At 39.1% G+C, this 16639-nt stretch overlaps 1 protein-coding gene across 4 annotated transcripts in view; it reads right to left on the bottom strand.

Moving 5' to 3' along the window:
- The window catches only part of furinb (furin (paired basic amino acid cleaving enzyme) b), a 68424-nt gene that overhangs the window by 47339 nt on the left and 4446 nt on the right, over positions 1-16639 (bottom strand). For all 4 annotated transcript variants that reach the window (XR_003461341.1, XM_019278997.2, XM_019279003.2 and 1 more), the window contains exon 2: positions 14123-14402. Coding sequence is in view for 3 of the 4 variants with exons in the window: in XM_019278997.2 (XP_019134542.2) it covers positions 14123-14299 (177 nt within the window). In the remaining variant the exon portion in view is untranslated. The remainder of the gene's footprint in view (positions 1-14122; positions 14403-16639) is intronic.

Genomic DNA, 16639 nt, shown 5'->3' with positions numbered 1-16639 from the left:
AGAGAGTTGCGGACATCAAAATTCAGCGTCTTCAGAGTAGGAGAACTGGGGTTTCTGTGTATTGGGAATGGGAACCTAAGTTCTGTATAGTTTCATGAGATCCTGAAATAACCTCTGTAAGGGAGCTGGCTGTGTGCCCAACCTACAGACTGCTATGACTCACTGCACAAATTTATCAGAAACAAAAGACATGAAGAATATAGACTCGTACCATCCATGTAAATGTACCATGATTCATTAAATCTAAATCTTCATTATTAGTAACTAAAACATAACTGGACTTTGTTTTTTTTGTTTTTTAAGATATTTCGTGCTTTTCAAACCTTCATTATGTAGTAGGAGCTGAAGAGTGACAGGAAAGGAAATTGGGCAGAGAGAGAGGGTGATGACACAGGTCAGATTTGAACTCTGGGCTGCTGTGCACTGAGCCTTTGTACACGGGGTGCACACTCTAACCAGGTGATCCAACCGGCGCCCCGGACTTACACATTTCTAAATGAAAAAAGTGGCAGTCTAACTAACACTATTGTTCAGTGTTGCAGTGAAAATGCACTGACATGGTGGTACTAGCACTTCCTTAAAAGCTGTCAAAACAGTAAGGAAATCTAGTTATATGCATGAGTGTTACATAGACACACATTTACACATCTATTTTTGATTCTATGCCTATCCACGAGTGAAACTCTTGCCCCTCAATGTCCACCTACACCAAAACCAGCAGAGTGGAAGGTGCTAATTGTTCATCACGCCATTTAATATTTCCTTTGTGTTTCTATTTGTTGGCACCAAGGTGTAAACATGAACACGGGGGCTGACGGAATTGTTAACTTAATGGTCAAAGAATTATACGATCAAGCATAAATTAAGCTATTAAATTTCTTGTGCGGCATTCAGCCATGGCAGGTTTTTGCTTTTTATTGTGTTATTTGAAGGAAACATCCCTGTGCTGGAAAGGGCATGACATTTAAAACCTTTTCATCTCAGCACAATACCGTGCGATCAGCAGAAACAGACAGAAGACACACAGACTTAACGCCTATAATCGTTTTAGAAAAAAAAGTCTAAAAAGGAGGAGAGAAAATCGAAATGATTTAGAAAACAGGTATTTGTGAGAAGAGCTCAGCCACAGTATTTTCTCTTCATGATTTAAGGGTTTAAAGATATCCTGTTGTAGCTTATAAAAACCTAATGCAGCAGAAACAGAAGGACTAAACAACCACTCATATCTGCTGTGTGGGCTGTATGTATTTGTGTGGCAGCACTGAACATATGAGAGAACAGAGCACTTATTATAAAGGACTCTTGCGCAAGGTCCCATGATAGCCTTCATAACAATGATAAATGGATGAAGTGTTCTGCTAAGCTACATCATATGACTAGCACCTTTAGGACCTTTTATTTTACACCTAGGACGTGGGTACACGTGAAAGGCTTTCTCCAACAATAGCACAAGTGATTAGCATCTTTGGAACCTTTCTAATTTCTTTAACCTCATTTTGTTTTTCAATTTCCTCTTATACATCCACAACAGACATTTTCTAAAGGCTGGATGGAGATTTTTTTTACCCACAATCCTCCTACAACACAAACACAACAACAATAGAGCTCATAGCGGAGTGTCATCAAGTGTATAATAAAAAAAAAAGAGGAGAAGAGGTTCAGTTATTCTTGATGCTTTTAGTCAAAGGCTTGAAAGGAATATTCTAAATTGTGTAGGATCGTCTCAACAAATTTACTCCGCCCCAACACTGCTTCAGAAGCGTGGCTACATTCCTGCCCGCTACGATGATAATGACTGTTTTTCTGCAGCATCTGAGTTTAAATATGGGTTCAGCATTGCCATTACTCTACGTTGGTATAGCACGAAAAAAGAAAGCATGCATCATGGTCTAGCTAAGTGAAAACACTTTGTCAAGTGTTTGGAAAATGAACAGTGTTCTGTATTATAATAATCGGTACTAATGTACAATATCTGAAATAGAATAGCTTGCAGTCGTAATGCAGCACCGATGGAGGACAGGTGTATGATGGGGAGGGCGGGGGTTACGATAGCTACAAGTGTTCAAAAAAGGTATACATAAATAATGCAGTCATCTTTCCCATTACAGTATAATGCAGACTTGAAATGTATAGTGCTTCCTGTTCTACCCAATCTCTTAATGAGGAGGGTGCATTACTCCTTATTATGGTCAAAGTAGTACACATAAATAAACTTGCTTGTCCGGTCTCTGGAATAAAAGCATAAATCATAATGTAGAAATTGTCTTTCAGTTAAAGAAAGCAGTGCGGAATAAAAAAAGGACAGGCAGAATCACAAGGGATGAGCATCAGTGGCCAAGAACTCCATGTGAAAGCAGACAGAGGCTTATAGAGCCCATTTTCTACAGTCCCAGTTTGAATTACTGTATGTTTGAGACAAACTCTTTATCGAGGGCTAAGAGCCAGAAGGTTGTAAGTGCCATTCGAATGAAAAGCCGCTAGTATGTTCTGGGTCGACTACTCCATTCTTTCATGTCAGTTTTATTTTAGAGAACACAATTTGAAGAACCCCTGCATCGCTTAAATTTTTAGAGCAAACTGCTCATGCGGCGCTGCATGCTTGGTCTTTGCCCACAAAGGATTCAGAAAGAGAATGAAAATGGAGCAAACGCTGCACAGGTGTTCTGCATTCAAGCTCTACTGTGAACAGTAGTCTTTCCACATGGCAGCCACTCTTTCTACATTATTCAAGCTGAGAATGATCTCGCTGCCTTATACTGTAACTACAACACAGAACTCCCATCGGCGGCTGATAGCACCCATCCACCCATACGCAAGAAGTCTCTAATGGCGCCACATGGATCATTAGCCGCTAATTACACAGATGTTCATAGTTTGATTAAAATACATTTTAAAGAATAATCCAGATGTACTCTATAAATCTAAACGCTGTATATACATGAATAAAATATAAAGGTCTATTTATTGAGCCAATCAGCCACAATTGGTGATGAATTTTTACAATGTATAATAAAAATTGGTTATTGATGAAAAACTAATAAATACCTGATTACAGACAGTGCCTGTGACAGGAAGGCTCATCTGCCTTGTTATTTCTCCCTCGCTCTTTGTCTTGTCCCTGGTAAATTGCATCAGCCAGCAATTGACTAATTTTCACACTTCAGAAGGGAGCCCGATATCTTCAGCCGCACAGACCTTTTACTTCTCCATTCTGCTTCCCCTAAAAGGTCATATTTTTTTACTTTATTTTACAGAAGCACAAAGTATATATATTGCTCTGCACAACTTTTTTTCTGGCATCATATCAGCTTGTCAGACTTTTCTTTAGGATAAGGGGTAAAAAGAGAGATAAAAAGCCCATGAAACAAAGTATAGAGCCAGGCTGTGTATGACAATGAATCCTTGCACATACTTTTGCTAGCTGATAAAAAAAAAAAGAAGAAAAGTTTCCCTTGAGTTGTTTTATATTTCTATATGAAAAACGTATATGAAACAATGAAACAAGAAAAGCACAGCAGGGAGGTCAAGGTACATGGTCATTTGTATGCTCCACGAGAAAAGAAATGTTTAATGACTGTCAGTGACTTTTTTTTTTGTTTCTCTTACATTAAAAGGGTTAGGGTGGAACGAGAATAAAAAAGCTATTGCACGCTGGTCCTGAATTGATTTACCAGTCTCTGGTGGAACATCAGAGGGGGCAGAAATAACACGCCGAGTAAAAATCCATAATTAAAATCGCCTGACATACATGTGAAATGCTTCTTCTATTGTAATTGTGAAGTTCTGCACATAAATGCATCACAGCGGACTTGACATCCTTTGATGAGCTTGATGGGCATGTACTATAAAAGAGCATTTATAGTACATGCCCAAGAGGAAATATATGTTCATTTCATATTCAAGAGTAAGCCTATATAGAATTAGTTTTGAAGTTTTTGTATCCATGGGCATAATTTATTTAACTACAGTTTTTCAACACTGCTGGTTTGGTTTGAATCAATATTTCTGAAAATTAAAAGAAAACTCTAAGCGTTGTGAATGAAGTGCAGACACTCAACCATGAACCCCTGCTGCAATTCTGTCCATAACTCACTTTTATCAAAATTAACTGTGTACTGAGCTTTGATTCACATTTAATGTGGTCATAATATATTCATGCCAAAGTGACTTGCTGCATGTTGAAAGAAATAATGAGAAAAAATCCAAGGCATTATACTGGCATCCAAGCAGGATATGAAATGTTTAAAAATGAAAAAAAAGGATAACATTGTGAGTAACTCGAAGATAGAAGATGTGTCTTGCAGAAAAAAAATATTAAATTTCTAATATATCGTGTCCTCAGTCACAGTCAAGTTACTTATTTCTACACTTGTACAATCTGAAGATTGAACCTGTCTTTGCTGTTTCGTGTTCAGGTGTTCACCCACCAGAATGTAATACTGGATGAGCACTAATCTGATCTCTCACTCACACCACTGGCTAACAATTTCCCCCTCATATATAACTGCATTGTTTTATTTCTAATTCTTATTTTCATTTATACCCGTCTTGATATCCACACATATTACATTTCTAATAAGAATTTCCTCAAAGCCAGGACGGGAATGCTCACAGGACAAAAAAAAAAAAAAAAGCAGAGGAAGAGAACTGTCATCTGATTGTACGATGTTAACAGAGGGAAAAAAACATGACAGAGCAGTGAGTAACTCTTGAACACTGCTTGAACAGTCCTGTTGTTTGGCATGCAATGCTTGGAGGTTATTCCCTATGTGGAGAGCCCAAAGCTGACTCAAGGTCTGTGCATATTTATTTATTTTTTTAACCTGTGGGCAGGATAAAAGATGAGCTCCTAAGCTCTACAGTAGAATGGTAAAGAGAGAAGAGCGTTTTCCAGAAAATTCTTAGCAGGTGTGGGGATTACCGGTTTGATAGCAGTTTGAGTAAATTATTCAAATTTGCTTCAAGAGGGATTATTATTATTATTGTTTTTCTTTCTTGATGTGATTCAATTTTGAGAAATACGAATTGATTCAATAACGGTGAACCAAAATGGTTCCTTGGTTCACAATGAAAGAAATTCTGACTTATGTCCATGAGTAAGTAAACACATTTATTTAATGTATACTTACTTTTGGACATAGCACATGTTTTACCCAGAGCAGTAACATTTGTAGTTTTGATTACTAGCAGTAGTCCTAGCATTTGTATTGCTGTTAGTGGCAGCATTAGTAGTGGCAGTAATGGCCGTTGCAGAGCCAGTTTCCTCTTTTCAATCCTGGCAAACAGAAGAATAGTTTCATTTATATTTGATTACAGCAATTCAAATGGTTTCATATTGATTGTTACTAAAGCCAGAGTAATTTGATTATTTCTTTTAGCAGATCAATCCATTGAATCAGCATCATTTATAATACATGCATCAATGCAATGAATGAATCATTACACAGAGCAATTCAGAGTTAGTGCTTCCCTAAGTGTTCCACGGTGATGTTTAAAGGTCTGTAGACAAGTCTGACAAGCCTGAGCTGCTGCAGCAGCAACAACACATGTCTGCCTGCATGTCATATAGCCTACTCTTAAACTGTTGGTGCCCGTGTTGGCTGCTACACAAATTATTCTGCAAAGTACACATGAGTGCTGCACGTACAGTACAAGCAAACACCCTGACACTTACTCAGAGTACAAATGTGCCAACAGCCAAGTCTTTGTATGAATAATGTCACACAGACTGGAGCTGTATATCCCTATGTCTGATCTTCACGTCTGATTGTCTGCTCACATACTGTAAATATGTTGTAAAGGAACATTCAGTGAGACAAATCAACAAGGACAAATGGTAACTAATGCCATAATAACCTGTGCTAACTAATGGAATAAAATACCCCTGCGGCAAAGCACTACCTTTCCAAAACTTGATGGTCAATTTCAGTTAAGACTGCAAGCAAGAGAGGTGCTCATTCAGCAGTGTAATGAGTTTTGAGGACCTATTTTCTGGAGCTAACCCTGCATAACCCTACCTCTTCATGTCAAGAACCAACATTACCATACAGGTGCATCAACACCACTAAGCAAGTCTCAACAAAACAGGAGGATTTGAAGCATTATAAAAATATTTTTCATCAGACTCGGTTGTCATTTCATTGGGGTGAATAATACATATGCAGTGATGCAAACATAGACAGAAAGAGGTATTCTTCTATGTAAAATTAGAAAACAAAGAACTCATACATGCATGACACAAGGTATTAACACATTCCCATATAGATACTACGTAACTGAGTGTGCCATTTTGGTTTGTTTGGTTTTGTGTGGAATCAAACTTATGCCAAAAAATAAACACAACAAAACAAACCCTGAGAGATAAACAAGAATCCCTGCTAGCTCTGGTGCAAAGCTATTTTTTTTTTAACTTGTGATGATACTTACTAATGAGCGGGAATTAAATGTTCTGTTGTTTTTAATCTCTCTTAATTTCCCAGAGGGCCAACAACTACATGTACAATTTTAGATGCTGACATGAACGTGGAAATTAAAACATGCATGGGTGAACGAGTGAATGAGAAGACATGCGAGCAAACAACAAACTTACAAAAATCTTCATTCACATCACAATAGTATGCCCATATAGTCACAAGTCATGACAATGTGCTGTTTAATCTCTATCATGATAATAAACTAAACAGAGGCTGTATCTTACACAGAACAATTGTGGATGTAAAATATTGTAGTTTAGGAGAAACACAAACTGCCAAAGTGGTGGCTATTGTAGTTGAACTTGAGGCTGAATTATATTAAATATTATATTATATTATATTATATTATATGAACAAAAGTTACTGCTTTACAAAAGAAAAGTTTCATCTTCAATTTAATCAAAGCCATCTAAAGTCAGTAATGGGCAGATTATGAACGTGGGTAGTCTTAAAGAAGACCTCCCTGAAGAAAAGACACCGAATGAAGGCAGACAATGCACACTCATGGCTGTCTCCATATCTTAGAGGAACAGAGAGCAGTCTGATAGACTTTCCACACTTGATCTATATCGTCTGGTCTTTGAGTCATTCGACCATCCCTTGACTAAAACAACAGCCTTTTTTTTCTAACCATCCTTCTCTCCCAGCACCAAAAACCCACTGTCACCTTGTTACCAATTGGATGCTAGTAGTAGCTGTAACTAGAGTGAGATATATAGTTATAGTCAGTTTTTTTGTCATTATGCATAGTTTCGAGTACCTTTTCTGTGGATCTCTGGCAGAGCACCAACCCATTTCTAGGAGACAATTTTGGAAACAGCTAAAAGGTCTGTGGCTGCAGGCTCCATGTAATGAAGTGATGCATTTAAATGAGAGACAGCGCTGGGACGAGGAGGTACACTTCACTCAGATCAGTAAACACTATAAAAGAGTAGAAGTAAAAGGGGGAGATGATAACTTAAAGACGAGAGAGAGCACAGAGGAAAGAGAATTGTGAGAATAAGAAGCGACACTGATTGGACACCAGACCTGCAAAGAACCTATAAATACTGGAAGTTTTAAGAGTGGGGAGGTTAAAGGAGGGTGGGAGGTGAAAATGGCAAAGATCCACAAAGGGAAATGAGAAGATTACAAAGCAACATTTCACAGTAGATGTTTATAGGAAAGTGGTAGCAAGAAAATGATTCAGGTGTAACATGCCTCATATACTTGCAACAAGACAAAAGGGTAAGACAAGCATACAAAAATGATCATCTTTCGTTAAATGTCAATGGCCTTGGGATGTAAAACACATAGTACTGTATTGCCAACAAAAAAATGACCCCCCCCCCCAATCACACTGGAATCAATCTACTGGAGATAATATGCTGGCAATTTTCTCCATGGCAACCTAATGCCAGAACAGGCTGTAGATCGGTGTGCCAGCAGGCAGGCAGTCACAGGGGCTTTACAGTACATCTATGAGGCAGTGAGCAGGAGCAGAAGGTTGCACCAAATCCTAAGATAACTAACCATCACAAAAAATAAATACACACAGTTGGAGAGAAGAGAGAGAGAGAAGACAGAGAGAGCTACAAGCTACCCTATGCAAAAGCAACAACCAATGAAGGACACAAGGTTAAAGAAATTAAAAAGGATTTGATGATATCAGCAGGCATATTAACATTTATCAAGGTACTTGCAAATGTAAAAGATGAATAATGCCAATAAACTGTGAACCAATACTACAGAAAAATATTACTTCTATGTTAAATGTATGTGGATTAAAACGTCATCATATCTTAGGGTGATACGAAGCTACAACAGCTGGTTTATGTTAGTTAGCCTGCAGAATAGGTTTACAACCTCTGGTCAATCTTTGACATCTACTTATTTAAATTCCTTGAAAAGACTACAATATGAGGCAGCTTGTGGGTGTTTGAGAAAAAGCTGAGACTTGAAGAAACTGATCAGGCTATTACAGAAAAGAGAAACTTTTGCTCAGAAATCTCAAGAGATAAAGATATTAACATTTCATGCATTTTTTCCCCACTATTGATTTACCAAAAAGGGAGCTCCAGTCGAGCTGTTGTTTAACACGGTGAACAAGACTGGAACTACCGAACACGAGTTCTGACTGAAATGACCATTCAAGTTCACTGCTTTTTTAATTACACACATTATTCACAAATTCAAATACATGTTCAGTTGTGCGGAAAAACAAAGTGCATGCTAGTGTTCATAGTATTGAGCTGATATCTATTAAAATTTGATTGGGTAGGGTGAGATATGACTACAACTGTGTCTCTTAGTCTTGTTTTTCGACAACTGTATCAACGGAATGTTAAAAACTTTCTAGAGCAATTTGTGTAAGCTCTCTGGACTGAAGGATCAATGAAGGAAAAGGACTAACAAAGAATAAAGAAAGAGAAAAAAGCACAGGCAGGGAAAAGGATAGAGAGTGAGAAAAAAAAGAAAATGGTTTATTTTCATATAAATTCGTTGTAATGATGTCTGGGAGGAAATGATGCTGCGAGAGCATAAGTGAATTGGGGCAATGTTTGTCAATCAATCTGTATAAATATTAATGCTTTGAATTGATAATGATATATGGTATACCACCCAACAAGCTGAAAAGCAAGTTCACTCCCAAAGTATAGTAATTTCAGTATAATAACCATACAACAACATTTTAAACATTATAACACAGTATAATTTATTGCCTGACTTCGTTTTGCTTTCAATTCTAGCTTTCTACGGTAGAGCAGACCGCTGCCATGAATAACAAACTGCTGCTACGGATGCAGTTCTGACAAGAGACTCTTAAGGACCAGACTGGACAATTTAAATCAGTTTAAAAAAATTGATTTCACACAAAATGACTTCTCTAGTAAGCAGCCATGTAATAAGCAGCATCATGTACAGCGAGTGTGTCACTGTAAAATTAACCCCCATCAGGGTGATACAAGGCCATCACCATGTTGAGGTTTATTTTGCAGCAAGGGCTCGCTGTACTTTTTCCTTTAGTTATTATCACAGATGACTAAGCTCTTGTCACATGAATTACAACTCATCCTTGTTCTACCTTTTTAATCCCTCTGTACATATTTAAATCCTATGCAAATGTTTAATTCCTCTGCAAATGTTTAATTTTGCTACAAATGTTTATTTTCACTGTACATATTTAAATCTATCTATCTATCTATCTATCTATCTATCTATCTATCTATCTTGTGCAAGACCTTCTCAATTTTTTAAAGTTTTGCTCATTTTGTGACACATAAAAACAAAGTTATCAAATATAATCTCTGTTTCATTTTAACTGGCTTAAACATCATGTTTCAGTCAGTAACCTGAATTTTGAATACAAGTGCTTATTTACATACAAGTCAATATTCATTGCAAAAAAAAAAAAAGTCACTCAACAGTGTGACAGAGCAAACAAAGCTAAGGATCTATCTACTGAGAGAGTACTCTTTCTTCTAATAATCTCCTGGTACCATTATAACATATTAGCACCTCCGCAGACTCTCTTTCTATTGCGAATTATCAGTGCCGACCGCAACACTTCACAGCTTTTATTCAGGGAGACACTCCTTATTTTCCCTTTAAAGTCCTATGGGAAATAGAAGACAGCAAATACTGCAGGTACAGCCTTTGCCTGTTTGTGTGCTGCAGAACAGTGTAGTATGGGTTTATGAGTGAAACTAGAGTGCTGAAGTGTGAGGATATATATCTCAGAACGGGTATGCACCGGAGAGAAAACAGCAGGCAGAGTCTGAAATCGAGAAGCAGAGGTACTTTTGATGTTCCTTTTAATAAACTATTACCTTAAAATGAGGACAAAAACATCAGCAAGCCAAACAAATGAAGTGGCACACACGCGCACACGAACGCAAATGCCTCCCGAGTCTTGGCGCACTCAAGGCAAATGGAAGATAAAAGCAATAACACTATCTGACATAATCATCCTGTCAGATCTCACTTTACAAATCACATTCAGATATAAAACATTGAAACTCTTCTCACCCAAACAACTGCCCATGCAAAAAAATTGAAAAACAAAACATTACATTACATTAACTCAATCCTGATGTGCAGTGGCCATCTCAGAGAGATCAGACAGAGAGAAATGAAACAACTGAGATGTGCACATGCATTTATTTTGTTACATTTCAAGCCAATACAGCTCATTTGAATTGGCCAGTGGGCTGGTACATCAGTTGGCAGGTTATCACGTGCAGAGTAATGGACAATAGCCTTGGAACGCATTACATTCTACCTACCAGAGGGAGGGTATGTGAGTGTTTGGGGCTGTGATTGTATGAAATTGGAAAACAGTGGTTGGAAGAAATTGCAGCAGGAATATTGGATTTTGAAGGAATATTATAGTTTAATCAGCTGACACAAGGTGACCTCAATCAAACACTTGCTCTCTACATGGAAATAACCTGCTACCTCTGCAGCACAAGGGCCAGTGGAGTGCTTTCCTGTAGTTTCTGATGACGGCCGAGGCCGCTGGAGCAGATGGTGGGGAAGTTGGGATGACAAAACCTGTGTGTTATTTATTTATTTCAGCTTACACTACAGCCACGTTTTGAGTAAAACAAGCTATAAATAGAAAGAGACCAAGACACCCAGATGGAGAGATGAAGTGAGAGAGATAGAAAGAAACAGAGGAACAAGAGAGGCTCTGGCATTAGATGTCTGCTCCACACAGTGGGGTGATTCAGTCTGTCAACACCCACAGAGCCTGCCCATCCTCATGAAAACAATGATTCTGACTCGGCTCACTGAGAACACAACATGACATTTAGTTTTAAACCCTGGTCTGGCATTCCCACACGGACACGGAAAAAAAAAAATCCCGCTTACCGATCAGATTACAGAGAAACAGATATAACATTGCATTGTGACAACTTGTAAAATGCAGCTGCACACTATGACGTCTTGATGACATTTACACTTAAACCCCGGTGTTGAACACAAGCTCGCACGCACACACACTCAAGCATCCTTTCTTCCTCTCACACCCACTCAGTGAATTACGCTGAAACATAATGAGTGAATCTGCAAATGCATAAAGACGCACCAAGACAATAAGCCATTTCGAAGCGCTGCATTCAACAAATAAATGGTTACATGATGATCCTGTAATCACATAAGTGATCAAAATCCACTCCTGATAATACACCCGCCTCCTTGCTTCCTTAAGTGCCCTGTAGGACAACCAGCGAGGATGCTGGGAAAATGACTAGTCATTTTTCCTCTACAAGCCCCCAGCCCTCTAAAGCCTTGCCTAACCTTATACCCTCACATAACCCACACTGTCAGAGCACCGCACATGCTGTAGTAGATCATCCTTCTCTCATAGCACCCACTCAGGGACTAGAGACTAAAATAAAACTTATTTGGGTGCCTCTGTGAAACAATGACTGAAGATGTACTCCCACGAAATCTAATTCAAGACAGTGGATAATACAGAATTTTACCCTCGCAGTCATCTAGCACTCATGCTTTCCAGTCCTTTTACCCTCGCAGTCATCTAGCACTCATGCTTTCCAGTCCGTAATGCCGTAATACTCCATTAGCTATATTCCTTTTTTTTTTTTTTTTTCTAGTGTCTCCAACGCGTCGTCTTAGCCATCCTGCTATCACTTCGCTTCTACTATTTTTCCAATGGGAAATTGTCAATTATCTCAATTGTTTCTACCTTCTTTCCTACTCTGCTTTTATTATCCGTCTCTACCCTCTCTAGACTTGCAGACATCTATATCCACTGTTGGAATATCTGCCTCTCACATCAAAACTGCAGAGGAAGCTCCACTATAACATTTCATCAGAAAATAATATCTGTAAAGGAGAGGAGACAGAAATCTTGTGGACTGTGGTGTCATGCACCCAAAACACAGAATTATACTGTTGTCTGGGATGCAGTAAGCAGGTTGTTTCTAGGGCCCCTGTAAAATGGGGCTACAAGACCACTTTGAGTGTCATATACTAAAATGAAAAGCTGCCATATGGCATCAGAGATTTGGTTACAGGCAGCTGTCTTAGAGTACTTGTTTCTGTGCCTAGTTCCTGAGTCTCCTTTGACGCAATCAGTATTTAAATGAGGTGAACAACAAAGCTATACATCTCCTCATTAATCTAGGTGTTTAATGGAGAGAATAGAGGCTGGAGATGTCTGTCTGGTTGGGTGAAATGAGGGAAGGAGAGATAAACAGCAGAATGAAAGCCATAAAGGTTTTTTTTAGCGAAAGTGATCACATAAAAGGAATATGTAAGAAAGAAGAATTGCCTCGTTTGGAGGATGAGAGACTTTTTTTCTTGCTCCATGGCATTGTGTCCCATTGTCTATATTATGTGTTTTCTGTGAGCGGAATATTGAACATTTAATTTTAGCCAATTCACTAAGAATTGATTGATCCACTATTGAGAATTCATAGAAGCAATTAAGAGTAAAAGTCTGTTAGGGGCCATTACATCTAATGTACGCTTTCTTTCACTCTGCAGTACAATAGTTTTAGACGGTTGGAACAACTGCAGCAATCCAGATCAATACTAAATGAACTCCAGAGTCAAAAAGAATGTAAGTCCCGTAGACAAGCTCTATGTTAGGTCACATGGATACAATTTAATATAATGGAGTGGACAATGAAGAGCATTTAATAGCGACACACATCTAATCTTATCTCGTCCGGTTTGTTGTAATCCCATGTGACAAGTCTTCGCAATGATAACAAGGAGACTAAAAACATCTGGCTCTATCTTTGACAAAATTAAGAAGGCAAAGATAAGCCTGAATTAATTTTGCAAACCTCTCTTTCAGAAAATCCTCTTTATTCGAGGTGGGGAGAAGTGGGGTGGGAATATGCAGAACCTCCTATGCATATTCCTAAGAAGTAATCCAGAAGGCTGTTCACTGGCATGTGTAGCACTCAGGCAGCTCCACAAAGACGCATGCAAATGAAGTTAAGTCTCAAGTGGAGCAACAGGGGAAGAGGGGACCAAAAACCGACTCACTGTCAACTGCTGAGCACAAATATGGAAAAGCTTAGCATTTTTGCTATTCAAGGGACCTAACACACTGCTGAAAGAAAAAAAAGTCAGTACTGCTTCTCCCCTTCTTGCCCCCCTATTCTCTACCTCCTCTCACAATTGTTTCTCTTTTTTTTTTCCCCGCAAACCGTGTGACACAACAGCTCATTTAATTAAAGTGACTCGCCAATCTCCAAAAAAAAAACCAGAATCTAAAGTGGTAGGAATAAAATTAAACTACCTACATCATAATTAAATATAACAACCCTCCTTGAGACCCTGAAATAACATCCTTATTATTCCTGTCTACTCCTAACAGTACTCAGCAAACACAACTGTCTGCCAGCGTGTTAGGAAGTCATGCATGCCCCACTTTAGGCTTTAAGAAGTGGAGGAGGCCACACTTTTGCCATCCGCTGCACAAACAGAACTGCCTGGAGGAGCCATGTCAGGCTCTCTGATGCTCTGCTTTGATGTCCAACAGTTTTTTTAACATTGAGGTTCACCTACAATCCATAGCTATGTGAGGATACCATCTCACCTGGAGTGCTATAGATAGTTCAGAGAGTGTGTACATACTGCATTGAGACACACACAGAGACAGACAGTATACAATAAGTATAACTTACATTGCCGTGGTTGATGAAACCATGTTCCCTGGCGATACGGTCAGCCTCCTCTGGCCCCCCATCGATCTGGACAGCCCAAGCATTGGTGTAGACCTCTGCAGCATCAATCCACTTCCATTCTGCTGTCAGGAGGACAAGGACTGTCCATAAGTTCAGCAGGGCCACCCTGGCATCCATGAAAAGAAGAAGACTTCACAGGGCAGTCTATCCGTCCGTCTGTCACTGCTTCCAGGGCAGAGTGTGGCTGCTCTACCTTACAGCAGCAAAGTAGAACAGTGGCCTAGAGATGAGAGGACAGAGTTGGCTATAAACACAACATGGCCTTCTTAACTGGGTCACTCTTGGGCTTGAATTACCGAGCGCAGATACCATTCAAAATAACAAAGCCAAAACTGCAGCTAAAATAAACCGCACACCCACAGACGTTATCATGCATCATACTTAGCTTACTGTCAACTGTCAAACGGAGAGGGAAAGAAATGTCTTCATAAATGTGCAAAGCATAAATATTAGGTCAAAACAGACATGGGCTCTGCCAAAACCAGAATTATTTTTCAATCCTCCCGCATCTTTTTCAGACCTGAAATGGTAATGTATGATAATGATATACGGTAGGCATGATGCTGCAATACAGGACGAGCTCCAAGCAAACCAGTACACAGCTTCTTATGACAAGGTATCTGAGGCAGAGGACATTAAACGCTCACTCAGACACTGCTCTAAATTTTAGGATATTCCAACTTTCAAATTCAACCAGCTACTTATTAGGTAACTGAAGAGTAAAATAACAAGCGTGATAGAAAAAAGGATGTTATCTGAGCAGATGTTCAACGCAAAAGATTTTCACACTGGGACATTCTGTGGGCTTTTGATTTGTGGCTCTTTGAGTGGTAGCAAAGGGGCCCGTTAAGTCACAGATAAAAAGGAGAGCTTTGTGGCAAATTAAATGACTCTGAGGGAAAAGAGAGAAGATGATACGGTGTGGGAATCTGCTAAGTATAACAGTTCACTGTAAGAAAACATGAAGAGGAGGAAGGTGACGCAGGTTTAAATGGCTGTCCAGTCCCACCGCTGATCCCACCAACGAGGTATCAAACTATCGTCCAGTGAGTCAATCCCTGCTTCACAATGAAATAATGCGAAACGAAACAGAGGTAACTTTAAGTGTGTAGTCCAAGTCTGTTTGAATCATTTGGTTTCTGGCAGAAAGAATTACAGGTGCAAATAGCAGGTACAGAAAGGAAAGTAGGGTGTGAGAAAAAAAAGCTGACTGCACAGAGTAGTTGTTCTAATTATTGTCAAGGCAGAATGTTCTGGGCTGCATATTTTTTCTTCTTTTACCTGGCAGAGATGGGAAGTCAATCAGTCAGTCCATCTGTCTGTCCAACACTTTAGCCTAGAGCAAGATAACTTTACAACTACCTACAGATGGTGCTAAAAGAAAAACAAAACCAACATAGAGGGCCTTAATAAAGTGTGCAAATTTGGTGACAAAGTCCCCATAGTGCATATCATCTAGTGCCGCCATCAGGTCGAAACTTTACACAAGAAAAACTGTGGCTGCTCCCAGAAGATCACTTGCACTTACATCATACTGTCAGAGAGATTCTCATGATCTTTGCTCAGTGGTTTTAGAGTCCCAAAGAGACAAACCTTTATTTATTCTAATGTCCATGTCTTTCCCTTATGGCCACCCTCAGGACAAATTAGCATTTCTATCCTCACTCCCCTGACGCTCTGAGAATAGCAAAATCATCAGTGTGGTGTTCATTCTGTCACACAGTTTCAAATTGGGTGGTGTAATGAACATTGCAGGCTTTAGGGGCTGCTATGGGGTTTTAGGCTTTCAGTCTTGTTAATGGCTTTTTGAAAAACAACGAGTGCCTATATCTTCTGCGGAGGTAAGGCAAACCTGCAGTAGAGCAGACTGTTCCACTGACTGTGGCTCAGTGTGTCTATACTCTTCATAAGCACTGAGGGTGAGAGAAAGAAAAAGTATATTCACAGTATGTTTCAATTAAGTCGGTGGTTATTTTGGCAATAGGTCAAAGTGTCAAATGCAGAAGTCTGTTCACCTTCCAATGCCACTGTACCGGTAGCATAGATGGCACATGACGGTTGAAAACAACAACAACAACAACAACAACAAAAAGCACATGGCAGCACAGAAAGTCCAGGAACCTTCTCACAGAAAAATCTCCTTCAAGTGAGCACATCAATATTGATTTTCCATGGTGAATACAGATCCTGACAAATAACTAACCCTTGAGACTTGGAAAATAAAACCGACTATGTCTAATTGAAAGACAATTTGTAAAAGTGGGATTTAATTGTAGGTAAATTATTATTTCTGCTATAAATTATCCCTAAAATCCATTGTCCAAAACAGGGAAACGTTTCAGAGGAAACACAGAGGACTCTGTCACTCCTCAATCCCAAACATTTATCCCGTGCTTCTGGGGGAAGTTACGCATATCCAAACTATTCAAAGAGCAGAAGCTCACTGAATACATCTGT

The sequence above is a fragment of the Larimichthys crocea genome, chromosome XXI (genome assembly GCF_000972845.2).
Source record: "Larimichthys crocea isolate SSNF chromosome XXI, L_crocea_2.0, whole genome shotgun sequence".
In the NCBI taxonomy this organism is placed as follows: Eukaryota; Metazoa; Chordata; class Actinopteri; family Sciaenidae; genus Larimichthys; species Larimichthys crocea.
This window is presented reverse-complemented; position numbering and strand designations above follow the sequence as displayed.